The sequence below is a fragment of the Fundulus heteroclitus genome, chromosome 19 (genome assembly GCF_011125445.2).
Source record: "Fundulus heteroclitus isolate FHET01 chromosome 19, MU-UCD_Fhet_4.1, whole genome shotgun sequence".
Taxonomy (NCBI): domain Eukaryota; kingdom Metazoa; phylum Chordata; class Actinopteri; order Cyprinodontiformes; family Fundulidae; genus Fundulus; species Fundulus heteroclitus.
In genome coordinates this window covers 4951373-4964296 of record NC_046379.1, presented here as the reverse complement: position 1 = coordinate 4964296, position 12924 = coordinate 4951373, and the positions used below count along the sequence as shown (strand labels likewise).

At 40.6% G+C, this 12924-nt stretch overlaps 1 protein-coding gene across 1 annotated transcript; it reads right to left on the bottom strand.

Moving 5' to 3' along the window:
• Positions 1-11124: 11124 nt before the first annotated feature.
• On the bottom strand, positions 11125-12565 carry grhl3 (grainyhead-like transcription factor 3; the record flags this gene model as incomplete). The annotated part of the gene is made up of 3 exons (XM_036150925.1): positions 11125-11405; positions 12240-12304; positions 12455-12565. Coding segments are annotated over 3 exons (294 nt in total), but the record flags the coding sequence as incomplete, so codon positions are not given.
• Between the last annotated feature and the right edge of the window lie 359 nt (positions 12566-12924).

The window sequence follows — 12924 nt, the reverse complement described above, 5'->3', positions numbered from 1 at the left end:
CACGACTCCAGCAGAAATATGCGGATCCACGCTGGAAGAGAAAAACAGTCCAGTCATGATGATAAATCTACAGTTTAAACCAAACGTTTACATACACTGCATAAAAAAATACCACAGTGTTTTGTAATTTTCTGACATAAAATCAAACCAAACTGTTTCCTGTTTTTTGGGGGTCAGTTAGGAATGTGTTGTTTCATCCCTCCAACACAGTGTTGCATTCTTAACATCTCTAATTGATTAATTAATGTCTTGATGATTATCTGATGGTTGACTGAATTTTGCATTGCAAAAAAAAAAAATTAGGGTTGTTTTCAGAAGCCTCTGTCGCCCTCATAAAACCAGTGCAGATTGGTTTGACGCACACCTGTACCCGGTCGATTCAACCGAGTCACAAACAGCGAGATTCGATCCGACAGCCACAGGAGGCAGGAAAATAAATCATTCAGTTCACCAAGAAAGAGAAAGACTCAGGCTACCAAAGGAAAAAGGAATGAATGAAAGAAAGCAGGAGAAGAGAAAATCGAGGCGGAGGAAGCAGTTGCTAACTAACAGGAAAACTGAGCCAGCGCACCAGCCTGAACTAAAACAGCTGTATGAGAGTAAAGGCAGCCTGAACATAGATTAATTACTATAATAAACTCAGCAGCAACAAACTTACTGCAGACAGTCATTTGACATTTGCATATCACGGATATCATCGTAAATCCGTGACATGCAAATGTTTTGGCAACACTTTATTGAAATTTGAGCTCTTGTCCTTTGATCAATCGTACACCAGTGTATTCTCAGGATTGTAAACATGCCACTGTCACCATGCTACCTAAAAAAGTAACCGAAACACACCTTAAAAACTGTCGTGTTAATGCCAAAAAAAAATCTGACATTACTTTACAGAGGGCTCAAATGAATTCAGTGAAGCAGAGGAGGTAAATATTCCACCTTTCAGGCTGTAGCGCTGACTGAACAAGGCAGAGTCTAATGATCAGTTGATGGTGCATTTGAATGAGTCTTAATTATCTATGAGGATCATTCAATCTTGAAAAAGAGCTGCAGTGCGATCATTGCATAATTACCTGCTTTAATGCAATAACAACAAAGGAATCTTAGGGAGTGGCGTGTCTCAGACGGCGCCCAGCCCAAATGGGCTGAGTCAAATAATATCGCAGTAAGACAGTAGCTGCCGTAGCTAACTCTTGTACGCTTGTAGGCATATCCTTAAAATGTTTCGCTGTTTGCAGCAGCACTGCAAATCGGTAATTTACCAGCGCTGGCAAAGCAGTAGCAGTGGATCCCTCATCATCAGAGGTTTTTTGATCATCTGTAGGCCAACAGGGGCTTTTTTTTAAAAAGAAAAGTGCATTAATATAGATGTGAGAGAAGTTAAATTCATTTAGGCAGTCATTTTTAACATATTTTCAGTTATTTTAAATTTATTTTCTACAAATAAGAATAAAGATGAGTAAAGACTATTAGGGTTTTTCCTAATATAGAGATTAAATTCAGAGCTTAAGCTACTTGGTAACAGGTCTCGCCTTTGCTGAGGGCTGTTTGACACACTGCAAAGCTTTAACTTCCTGGTTGAAGGTCTTTTGGTATTTCTTCACAAAGTTCTTTCATCATCAAAATCTAGCATGAGCAGTGCACCGGTCCATAATTCAGTAAAACCCTCCCATACCATGATGCTGCCACTTCCGTACTTTATGGTTGTAGTGATGTAATGCATGATTTCCCCTTTTTCCTCCAAATGTAACCATGTTCCCTGTGGCCAAACTCACTTCGCCTTTGATTTGATCAGGTTTCAGGACGGCTCTTCACAAAGTGAGAGCGTGCGTTGGGAAAATGTGAACTGCCTGTTTGTGTTTGGAGCAATGGCTTCTTCCTCGCTGTCTAGTTTTTCAGCCATTTTTCAGCCTGCAAGGCAACAGTGCTATCCACTGCTCCACTGTGCAAGCCAGGTATAAATCATTATATACATAGACACATGTTTTGGCATCGAGCCTTCATCACGGCGATGACCCTGAAGCTGTTTCCCGGCACTTCCAGTGTTGCTGCTTCACCTTCAGGCATCTGGAAATTGCCCCCCAGGGTGAATCTGAATTGTGAAGGTCAAAATGTCCTCCCTGATATCTTTGCTGACTTGTTTTGTTTCCCTCCGCATGCAACACACAAGGAAGTAGTGCGTTTAAAATAAATCCACCTCCCATTAACTTAAGTGCTGTGGGATCACCTACCACAGGCTTAACACGCCCAAGACATCGTCATCTGGACTTTCCACTATCACTTAAAGGCGCCGTGATCTTTGTCTATGTAAACTTAATAAAACAAAAAAATCATCTGTTTAATAGAAATAGAAATAAAAGTAAAGCAGGAAAAGTTCAGTTTGATTTAATGTTAGAAAGGTGAGAAAAATTTTTTTCGTAGAGTTGATGTAAATGTTTGTAATGTGTCTTTTTTTTTTATATATAAACCAGTTCGTGACAAATTCAAACATGAACAGCACAACGTTTAGAAAAAGAAAAAGCTGGTCTCAAACCTCTTCATGGAAACTCTGCCCTCATTTAGCTGCAGACTCTTCATCCTAAGTGTCTGGGCGGGAGAGAAAACGTTGGGTTAGATCAAGGCAGCCAGAAAACCAGGACTGGAGACACAGCAGAGGTCCGAAGAGGAGCGAAAACAGGCAAAACCACGGCTGGCTACACCGCTCCTGATTTGGACAGAAGAGGGAAAAAAGGTCGATGCCTGAATCTGTTGCTAGGAAACAATAACCTGGCCAGCCTCAGTGTGACGGCTGTGTACGCGGAGCTGTATTAATGAGACGACCTTGCTGCATCCCTCTCTGCCTGCGCGGCTGTGCGTGCAAACGCAGCGACCTGCTCCTGTTTCTGCGCGCGTGCACCGGAGGGAGCTGTTCTCCAAAAGTCTGAGGACTGGAAGCCAGGCGTGACCTCGGAGGACATCTGCTGGTTTGGCAATCAAGTCAGGCCTCAGCTGGAGTTCACCTCCAGACAGGACAACCTGGCGCTGCAGACACAGCCGACATGGTTATTTCTTTTTTTACGTCAAGCAAATGCCGTCATCAGAGATGTTAAGACAACGGGAAGGAGCACATTGGCTCACAATTAGTTTGTTGTGACGCCTCGAGTCAACTTTGCCCAGTGGATTTGAAAAATTGTTTCACAGTAATGTTAGCGTCGCAGACAGGAAAATACGTCGCTCGGAGCATAATATAAACCCTTTCACCACTGTTTAATCGCTGACATGCAGTTTAAGATTCATCATATTGTGGTTACGCAGGCCGCGCAGTCCTGTTCGAAAACACGTCAGCGTAACAATAGCAGTAACGAATTATGAGCCAGAACGTCAGCTGCCCAAACATCTGCTTACAGCAGGGGTGTCAAACATACGGCCCGCGGGCCGGATCCAGCCCGCCGAACAATATAGTCCGGCCCTGTGGCTAAATGCATTATCATTATAATTTATTTTTTTTTTTTTTTCCAGTGTCCTGTCTGGCAATGTGGCAATAAGATGCCACAAAGAGCTCATCAGATTTGACTTTCACAAGTGGACCAGATAAAAGGAAGAGAATGATAAAACAATTATTGAAAAAAACATGTACTTCGTTTAATTGAAAATATGCAGTTCCTATATTGTCCACGAGGGGCGCTGTGGTTTAATTAGCAGATTAAGCTTCAGGTGTGGAAAAATTCAAATCATTTCTTAATTTTTATCTGTTTGATGTATTTTGTCATGCAGGACAGTGTTTTTAAGTTCCAAAAAATGTGAATAAATGTTTTTCAACATTGTATAATCACTGTGATCAGTTCTTATGCATAATGCACAAGTAAATGTTTAACTGAGTAAAAGTATTGTTGAAATTGCACATACTTTTCTTAAAAACGCTGAGGTTATTCATAATATATTGTGTAAAAGTTCATTTATTCATTTACTATAAAAATCAATAACAAGTCCACTTTTATTAGTTCTGCTTAATCTTGCAATGAGTTTACTCGTGTGGCCCTCTTGAGATCAGATTAAGCTGTATGCGGCCCCTCAACCAAAATGAGTTTGACACCCCTGGCTTACAGGGTCTTTGCAACAATCCTCAGATGTTTTCATATCATCGCCACAAACCTCAGATTTAATGTGATTGGCCAACACTAAGTGCACTCAGAAGTCCCCTAATTAACCAACAAAATCCAAAGTAGGGGAGAGACTTTAGGCAGGATTGTGGTATAAAAAAAATAACTCAAGCTTTGAACATTTTCTGTTCTGTTCCATCCGTCTGAAAACGGAAACGGTATGGACCAACTGCAAACCCAGTGTTAATCAAAGAAGCAGCATAGATGTTCTGGTGGAGCTACACCGATCTGTGGCTCAGGTGAGAGGATTTACTGACAGAACAACCATTAGATGTGAACGCCACAAATATAGAGAGTCCAGATCAGATCACGTTTCATTTTATTTTGGTCAGATGAGACCAAAATCAAATGAAATGTGGTGGTGATGACAGGATCGTGTTGAGGGGGATGCCTTTCTTCAGCAGGGACAGGGAAACTGTTTAGAGTCGACGGAGAAGATGGTTGGAGCCTCACCTCCCAGCAGGACAACGTCTTTAATTATAGCCAGAGCTACAAGGGAATGGTTTTAGACCAAAGCATGTTTGTGTGTTACAATGGCCTAGTCAAAGTCCAGACCTAAACAGAAATTACAATAGTTAGCGAGAATGAAAAAAAAATGTTTCCAGATGCTCCCAAACAAATCTGACTGACCTGGATGTGAATCTATAACCTACTTAAACTGACCTGAAGAGCTGATCGAATAAGAATGTAAGTGCGCTGTGAAGTTCTGACAATATTAAGTAGTATTTGTCGGCACAACAGTGCAAAGATTATTGAAATGTTTTCCCATTAAATATTTCTTTCTTTAATATGCAGGGATTGTGACTTTTTTTTTCTGGCGCAGGCTGTGGCGTTTATCAGGAGACCGCATCAAGAGTTCAGTGTTGAAATTTTCCATTACCACACACGTCTGCATGTTGAGGAAGTGGAAATACCCACGCCAGCTCGACTGGAGGAGATGGAGCCTGGAATCATCCGATATTCACGTGTTTATTATTTATCAGAGACGGCACACTGGAAAACGTTGCTCTTGAAAATGAAACAGCAGATGTGATGAGGGATGGCTCAAGAAGTCTGACAGAAGTGTTTGTTTTAGTCGACCGGGACAAAAATGGCAACAGTCACAAGCAAGTGCGCTGTCATAAGACCCGGAGAATAATAAAGAAAATAATAAAAACATGTTTTTTTTATGTTTGCTTTTTCATTTTTGCAGAGGAGAAATGTTCCAGCTCAGAGTGAAACAATTTATCTTTATCTCCTCTCATCGTTTACCAACATGAAGTCCTCACAAGATCTTTGTTTGACCTTAATTCTAAGCAAAGCATTGCTTTACACCAGAGAGAATGAACTGGGAAATTGTCTTTCAGACTTTCCATTTCTCACCCAGAGAATTATTAATCGAAGTTGACGCAGCTAAATATCTAGTTATAATCTACTCAAGTGATCTCATATAGGCTAAAGACCTTAAAGGTGCTCCTTCTGGAGTGGAAGGACTTTTTTTTCGTTTTTTTAGGATGTCGTCTACTAGCTCTAGACACGGTTTATGCAGCACGAGTCCTGGAAAAGGCTGGAAGTATTGCATTCATGCAAATGGCACAGCTGTTTACATTGTTCTGTAAATCAACTGCAGATTTTACTTGAACATCTTATTTATCTAAACATGCCTTGTTATCTATTATAATTGCAAAGCATCTTTCCCCCTTCTGATGAGTCGCTCTCTTCTGTTTGACGCCTTAACTTTAAATTTTGCTTTTTTTCATAATGTGTTTTTTGTATTTTTGAGGTCCGTTATGAATGCTCATGCTTCGTTTTCCCATGAGTGTCTTTGATTTGTGTCCGTGTGTTACATGTGCAGTCTGAGCCGCTGTCTCACAAAACATTCATTTCAGATTCTTAAAATCTTTTAAGGAAAACAGCTGAGCAACAGTAAAGCCTTCAGGGGCTGATATTGGCTGGAAAGCGTGAGCGATACGGCTGTAACAATGGGCCGTCGTATCTACTATATTTTATATTAAAATGAGTCTAAAACGTGATCAACATTTATCTGCAGCTGAATGATATACAAGGAAAATCCTTTTTTTCCAGAATGAAAACGCAGTATTCTTTTCTGGCCTGAGATTGATTTGCTTTGTGGAGGCTGTTGTGCCATGAATTAACAAGCTGCACACCAAAGGCTCACCCGTATGTTATTATTTAAATTTTTCTGTGCAACATCTACAAACCCCCACTGTGTGGAAGAGTGACTAGTAGTCTTAACCTAATTCTATAATTACCAGCAAGCAAAATGACTTTTAAGATAAGCTTAAAAATAGGTGGTTGTAGACATCTTATTGACATTTAATGTGCTAGAAATCACTATTCATAAGTTTTCATAAAGAAATGCTCCCTTTTATTATGTTCAATGCTAATACTATGTGTTTTTTGTACAGACCTGTGGCTGACAGAACCACTGCTGACGATGTGAACACTACCCCCCCCCCCCCCCCCCCCCCTTAATGAGAGGCTAAGGTGACATCTGGCCAAAACGAGACACTCGTTTAAGCTTTATTCCTATTTATTCTGTTAGTGTGAAGACGGCGAATCAAAGCTGATTGTAAACATATTTTAGTCCTCTAAACCTTCAGGTTATTTTAGGGATTAGGAGTCCGAATTTCTAAGCTTCAATTCTTTAGATTTAGATAATAGTCTCCAATGAATTCTTTAGATTCACTGGAGACTATTAAACCTTTTCAAACATCTTAGACTGTTATTAGTTTAGTATTTTGGATACTCATTTTCTCATGCATTAAAACTATAATTTTCCGCCTTATGTTATTAGTTTGCAGCCTGTGTTGGACTGGCGACCTGTCTGTGCTTTACAGCGGCTCCCTCCCAATGACTGCTGGATATGCAAGGACAAGCGGACCAGAAAATGGACAGATGGTAGTTTGTAGAGTAGAATTATCATCAGTATCTTTGATTGGGTCTTTCTCCATGTTTTTCTTTTTTATCTGATTAAATCATTAAGTAGATCTTAATGGGTTAAAAAGCTAAACGAATAGTTGATTGTGCTAATTGCCAGTTTCAATTTCTTATTACCTTTCAATTTTGATTTAACCGTAATTATTTTAGCCGTTCATCCCAAATCAATCTTAATCCTCAGATATACAAAAAACAAACTGCTTGATTCCTACAGAAATCTAGTGACAGAGATTGGAAATAGATCGGTCAATCATTATTATTGTTATTATTATACAACTGATTGGTTGCATGCTTTACTGTAGTGTGGCGTGGCATAGCAACGCTACAGTGTTTGTACTATCACAGGGTTCTTTAGAATAATTTCCATCAAGTATCCGCATGCACACACTGAGGTTCTCATCACAATGTTTTATTGCTTCCTTATTGCTTTTTAATGTCATTATTTTTGTTGCCCTCACTGCAGTTGTGTGCATAGCCTCGTGCATGCATACCTGCAGCAGTGTGTCATGCTTACTCTTTCCTGTTTTGCAGGTACAGCTTCAGCGAGCCGACATGGTGGCAAAGACAAAAGATGACAGACACGAGGCTGTAATTCGCCTGCATCAAAATACTTTTTTTTTTCTCTAAATAGAGCTCCGCTGATAACATCAGATAGAGCAAAGTTTGAGCTTTTTCATTCTCAGGCTTCTCAGAAATCCAGTTGCCCGGTCTGTTGCTGCACCTGCCTGGAAAATGCTGCAACTTTGCAGGATTCCAAGGTTCCAGTTCGCTTCAACGTGGAAACAACTATAGGACAGATCTCCATAGAAACTGGTGATGAAATGAAAATCACATGAACCAGCCATCGGCTTTGTCTGAAAACAGCCATGCTTAGAGTACTTTACAGACATGATCATCCAAATGCAGCCAGGGGAGTCACTCACTTACCATTCAGGAGAGGTTTTGTGCATCTCACTGCGGACTGCAGGCTGCACTGCTGCTCCGGTCTGAATCGCTAACATGCCTCTCTCTTTGGCAACAGATGGTGCAGCCACCGTCTGGTTATCCCCGACGTCCCTTCTTTCCAGTCTACCTCCACAGTTTCAGTTGTGCCTCTTTCCTGGTTTCTTTTAGCCGTTATGTCTTCTGTCCTTGTGTGTGTGTCCCCCTTTATCCCTTCTCCCTCCCTGTCTGACTGCTCTTCTGCCTCTCCCTCTCTCCCTCTCTTTCTCTCTGTGCCCCTCTCTCTTTCGGTAGCTGGAGGGATTGTCTGTGTTTGCATGCAGGGTACAGACACTCTTACCATTACATTTTAGCTTCTCTGAGCAGAGGTGAACGGGCTCTGATTCAAGCTCCCAAAACCTCTGAACACCTCAGGATTTTTACAGAGGCGCGCATTTCATCACCAGTTGCTTGTCAAGGTATTCATCCCTCATTAACCTCCTCATAAAGATCTGAAAAGTGTGTCACGCACATGTGATCGTCTCTCTTTACACTGATGGAGCTAAAAAAAAAAACAGCCGGTACCTCATTGAATCCACCTGTGTGGGACTTCATCTCATTTCAAATATAGACGCACTGTGATTTACTTGGGAGGGCCGCAGCAGACAGATCAGGGAAGTCCAAACCAGGGTTGGGTATCAGGTACCATCAAGCATCAAGTATCACTTTATTGTGTCCACTTAGGGAAATTCTCCTTATTGCAAGGTGGGACAAGAAAACGTTACCCGTGCACACAGAGACGATCACATGATGAATTTAGCAGCTATAAAATCAGCAAACATCCATGTACAATTATCAATTAAAACAGGCTGGACAACAAATCAAAGCTGATAACATTTCAAATGTATCTGAATGATGGCCTGGCCTTGTAAAAATACAAAACATAATAATGATAATTTTTAAATAATAAAAAATAAATAAAATAAAAAACTGTTTTTCCTATCTGTTTGTTCTTAATCCAGGACGTCTGAGTCTCCTCCCCGATGGTAGCAGCTCGAATTCACTATGAAGTCGTGGATTTGAAGAATGAATTATGTGTTGTGCCTTATTTTTAAGTTTCTTCTAAATTTGGTGATCTCAATCCCAGCTATTTTTCACAATTTGCTTCATCCTGTTCCCGTTTCCAGTTGATAGACTGCAAAACCAAGTGATAAAAGAAAAAGTGAGGACAGATTCAATCAGAGAGTTACAGAAAATGGTCATTAATGGTCATAAAACGATATCCCAAAACTTGAACCTTTTGAGAGAGAACAGTTAGACTCACCATCCCAAAACGGAAACAGTATGGCGCAACTCCAGTCCTCCCATCAAATGGTCGAAGGCAAGAAGAGCAAAAATCACAGAGGACCGCGGTGAATCTAGACAAGCTGCAGAGATAAGATTTATCTTAAAGCACTCTTCCTTTAAGGATGGTAACGACAAAAAGAAAGATCAATTGTTACATTTGCAATTTTTCAAAAAATATATGAAATGCAACTTTTTAAGCTAACATGCAAAGAATTATGTGAAGGAATACTTTGCGTCTTTCAGCACAAAACCCCAATGATGAGACATCGGTAGCATTGTCGTGCTGTGAAATGTTTCTTTTCAGCTGGAATGGAGAAGCTGGTCAGAGATGATGGGAAAATGGATGCAGATAAATACACCACAATAAGACCTGCTGAAGGCTGCAGAAGACTTATGACTAAACACACAGACAGGGCTCCAGTGGAGGGGCTTCAGATAGACCGGCCAAAGAATAAATAGACCTAAAACCAGATGAGAATATGTTGCAAGACTTGAAGATTTGCGGTATAGGTTATACTATCAAATCAGTCTGAATGAACTTTGGTTATTTTGCAAAGCAACAATGGACTAGCTAATTCTAGCAAAAGGTGGTTCTATAAAGTCAACTCAGGTGGCAAAGTAGAAATAAATGCCACACTTCAGATTAGTTGCAAAAATGATTGGAAAATGATGCATTATTTTCCTTCCACTTCAAAGCTATGCATCACTTTCTGTTTGTCTAAGACTGTAATACATAAAATCCCAATAGTGCGGGTATTGCTTTTTCAAGGCACTGAAGAAGAGATGCACTTTAATACTTGGCCCTATTCTAAAACATAAATCATCATGCAAATTCGCTGAAAATTAGTAGACTCCACTCTTTTGCAGATGGGTTTCGTGCTTTCATGTGTAGCTTCAGTGTTTCCAATAGGCACTCAACCTCCAAAGACAATTAAATACAACAAGCACCTTTTGCTTTGTTTGCTCTTTAATTGGCATTTTGGTGGGAAGATGTGAACGGACACTTCTAAAGGAAAATAACTCAGACAAAACATGACTTTTTTTTTTAGATTTTCTTTATTTTCTTTTAAAAAAGGAGGAAATATGTATCAAATATGACTGCTTAGCCATGTTGCTATAATGAAATAATGGAAAGATACATGGATGCTTTGAAATGATGTGTTACGTTAGAGAAATATAACAAATTTTTACCCCCCTTACACACCCAAACATGACTTGAAAGTCTTCTCTTTAGCCTGAAGGTTTTCGGGGGGTTTGACTCTTTCCATGAGGTCATACATAAAGTCGGGAAATGTCCAAAGCTTTTGGGCTACAAAACAATTGGCCAATACTAAAAAACTTGTGGTTTTTCTTTTTTTCGGTGGAAATGTCTGACTTTAGGTTCCGACTACTATCTGACGTTTTAGCAATTTTTTTTTAGTTGGGAAACTAACAGGAATAAACTTGACCACAAATAAAAAAAAAAGTGAGAAAATGTTCCCCTGGACAGGCAGAAGAAATGATGGGTAGACTGAAGCAGCTAAATGTACATTGTTTAAAAAATGTTTGTTTTTAAAAAAAAGAAAAGAAAATTCCTGAGCACAAGTAATGTTAGAGCTCTGAAAATGAAAATTGAAATTCAAAGCAAATCATGTCAAGCTCATAAAAACACTGTAATATTAAAATCTATTTACATCTATGTACATGCAAGTCATAAATTTACATTAAAATATTAAACTCAAATAAACAAACCGCAAGAACTGGGCAGACCGGGATTTTTTTTTTTTTTTTTTTTTTTAATTCAAGAAATGGTTCAACATTTTCATCCAAAGTCTGAAAATCTGGAGGATCCGTTTAGTCTAGTTCCAGTTCTTGGCTTTTGGCAGTCCACAGCTCTGATACGGCAGTGCTTCAAAGGTGACTTCACATGGCAGCCGCGTCTCCCCATCCTCCGGGGAATCTCATACTTCAACCAGAGTGACTTGGAGGTGACCGTCTGCCATCTCGGCCATCTCGATGAGGAAAGCTGACTGGTTGCTGTAGTGTTCGATGATGTTGTCGTCCATGTTCACCAATATTCTGCAGGATAAAGGAGAGGGGGGAAAAAAAGCGTTACTTCAGGGATTTACTGAGAGCTGCACCTGTAGTTAACAAAAAAAAAAAGTGCTAATCTTTATACAGTAGTTTAAATGTGATATGATTTTTTTTGGGGCTGAAACACAAGCTGGATTGTATAACATTTTCCCCCCGGTGTTAGTTCTGGGTAATAAATTAGGCCTCTGTCTAGCTTTAAGTGTTCAATGCTTTAATGCTTGAGCTGCCCTGCGGCTCACGCGCTCCTCGCCTGAAGGGACCGTGCTGATTGAAGGTAGCAGCGGAGGAAGGGAGGGAGCTGCAGGGAGAATGTAACCCAACCTGTTAGCTCGGCTGCTTCCCCCGCCGATGGCTGCCGGCGAGCAGCAGGAAAATCACCCAAAGGTGTTCCAGCTTCTGAGCGGGTCACAAAGGAAGGCCTTCGCGTGTGCCCGTGAGTCCGGGAAGAAAACAACCCAGACTCGGGTAGGCTTAACCTGAAGGACGGCATTTGGCTTATAGCTGGAAGCCCTGAGGCGTTTGAAGGATCGCTTCAAATGCAACTTCCTGATGTTCCAATGAGATACGCTTGTGAAAACATCAATAACTTAAACAACTGCTGGTGACTCATCTGCAGTACCTGTGAAATCTCTTTATGCACCGAGGGTTTTTTTTGTGTGGAAGAGCTGCAATTAAGACATTCCAGGGTGCAAGGCCAAACCAAACCTACCTACCCGGTCTGTCGACATAAGCTCGCTTCTAGGAAGACGAGATTAAAGCCGTGAACTGTGCCCTGAGTATATAACATCCATGTCAGCTGCTTTAAAGTCACAGACTCACCCTCGCTTGCATTTTTTGCAGATTCTCCCAATGGTGTCTCTTTGCAAGCCGTACTTTTCTGAAATCTGAGAAGAGAAAGGCAGAGAGACGAAAGTGAGCGCGATCTGTCGCTAGAGAGAGAAAGACAATACACATGTGAAAATACAGAAAAGGATATAAAAAAAACCCGGAGCGTGTTGCGTGGTGATTGACTAGCATCTTCATTTGATACTTACAGCTTCTTGCAGGCCTGACAGCGTCGGTGAGTTCAGCATGAGCGCGTCGAACACCTCCTCAGCACCAGTCCTCACGTACAGCAGAACTAAGAAAGCGAGAGAAAAACACGTTCAGCACCAAAGAAAGAGTAAAAAAAAAAAAAAAAAATTTTAATTTGCTCTTTAATGTACGGTAGGCATGGGCCGGCCACGTGAACCAGGTCTCCCAAAGTTTAGAACGGTTAAAAAGTGGATTTTCCACTGATTCAGTCCTATAGCAGGAAATATAGGAAATCTTTGACCAATCTGTAATCTGATTGAATTTGACTTTGGAAAGTGCCTTGAGATGACATGTATCATGAACTGGTGTTATATAAAAAAACTGAATTAATTTAATTGAAATGGAATGCTGCCCCTCCCACACCTGTTGCTGCACACTGACAGTCAGCCAGCTGAAAGAAGCACACTACACTTTTCTTAGCTTTCACCAA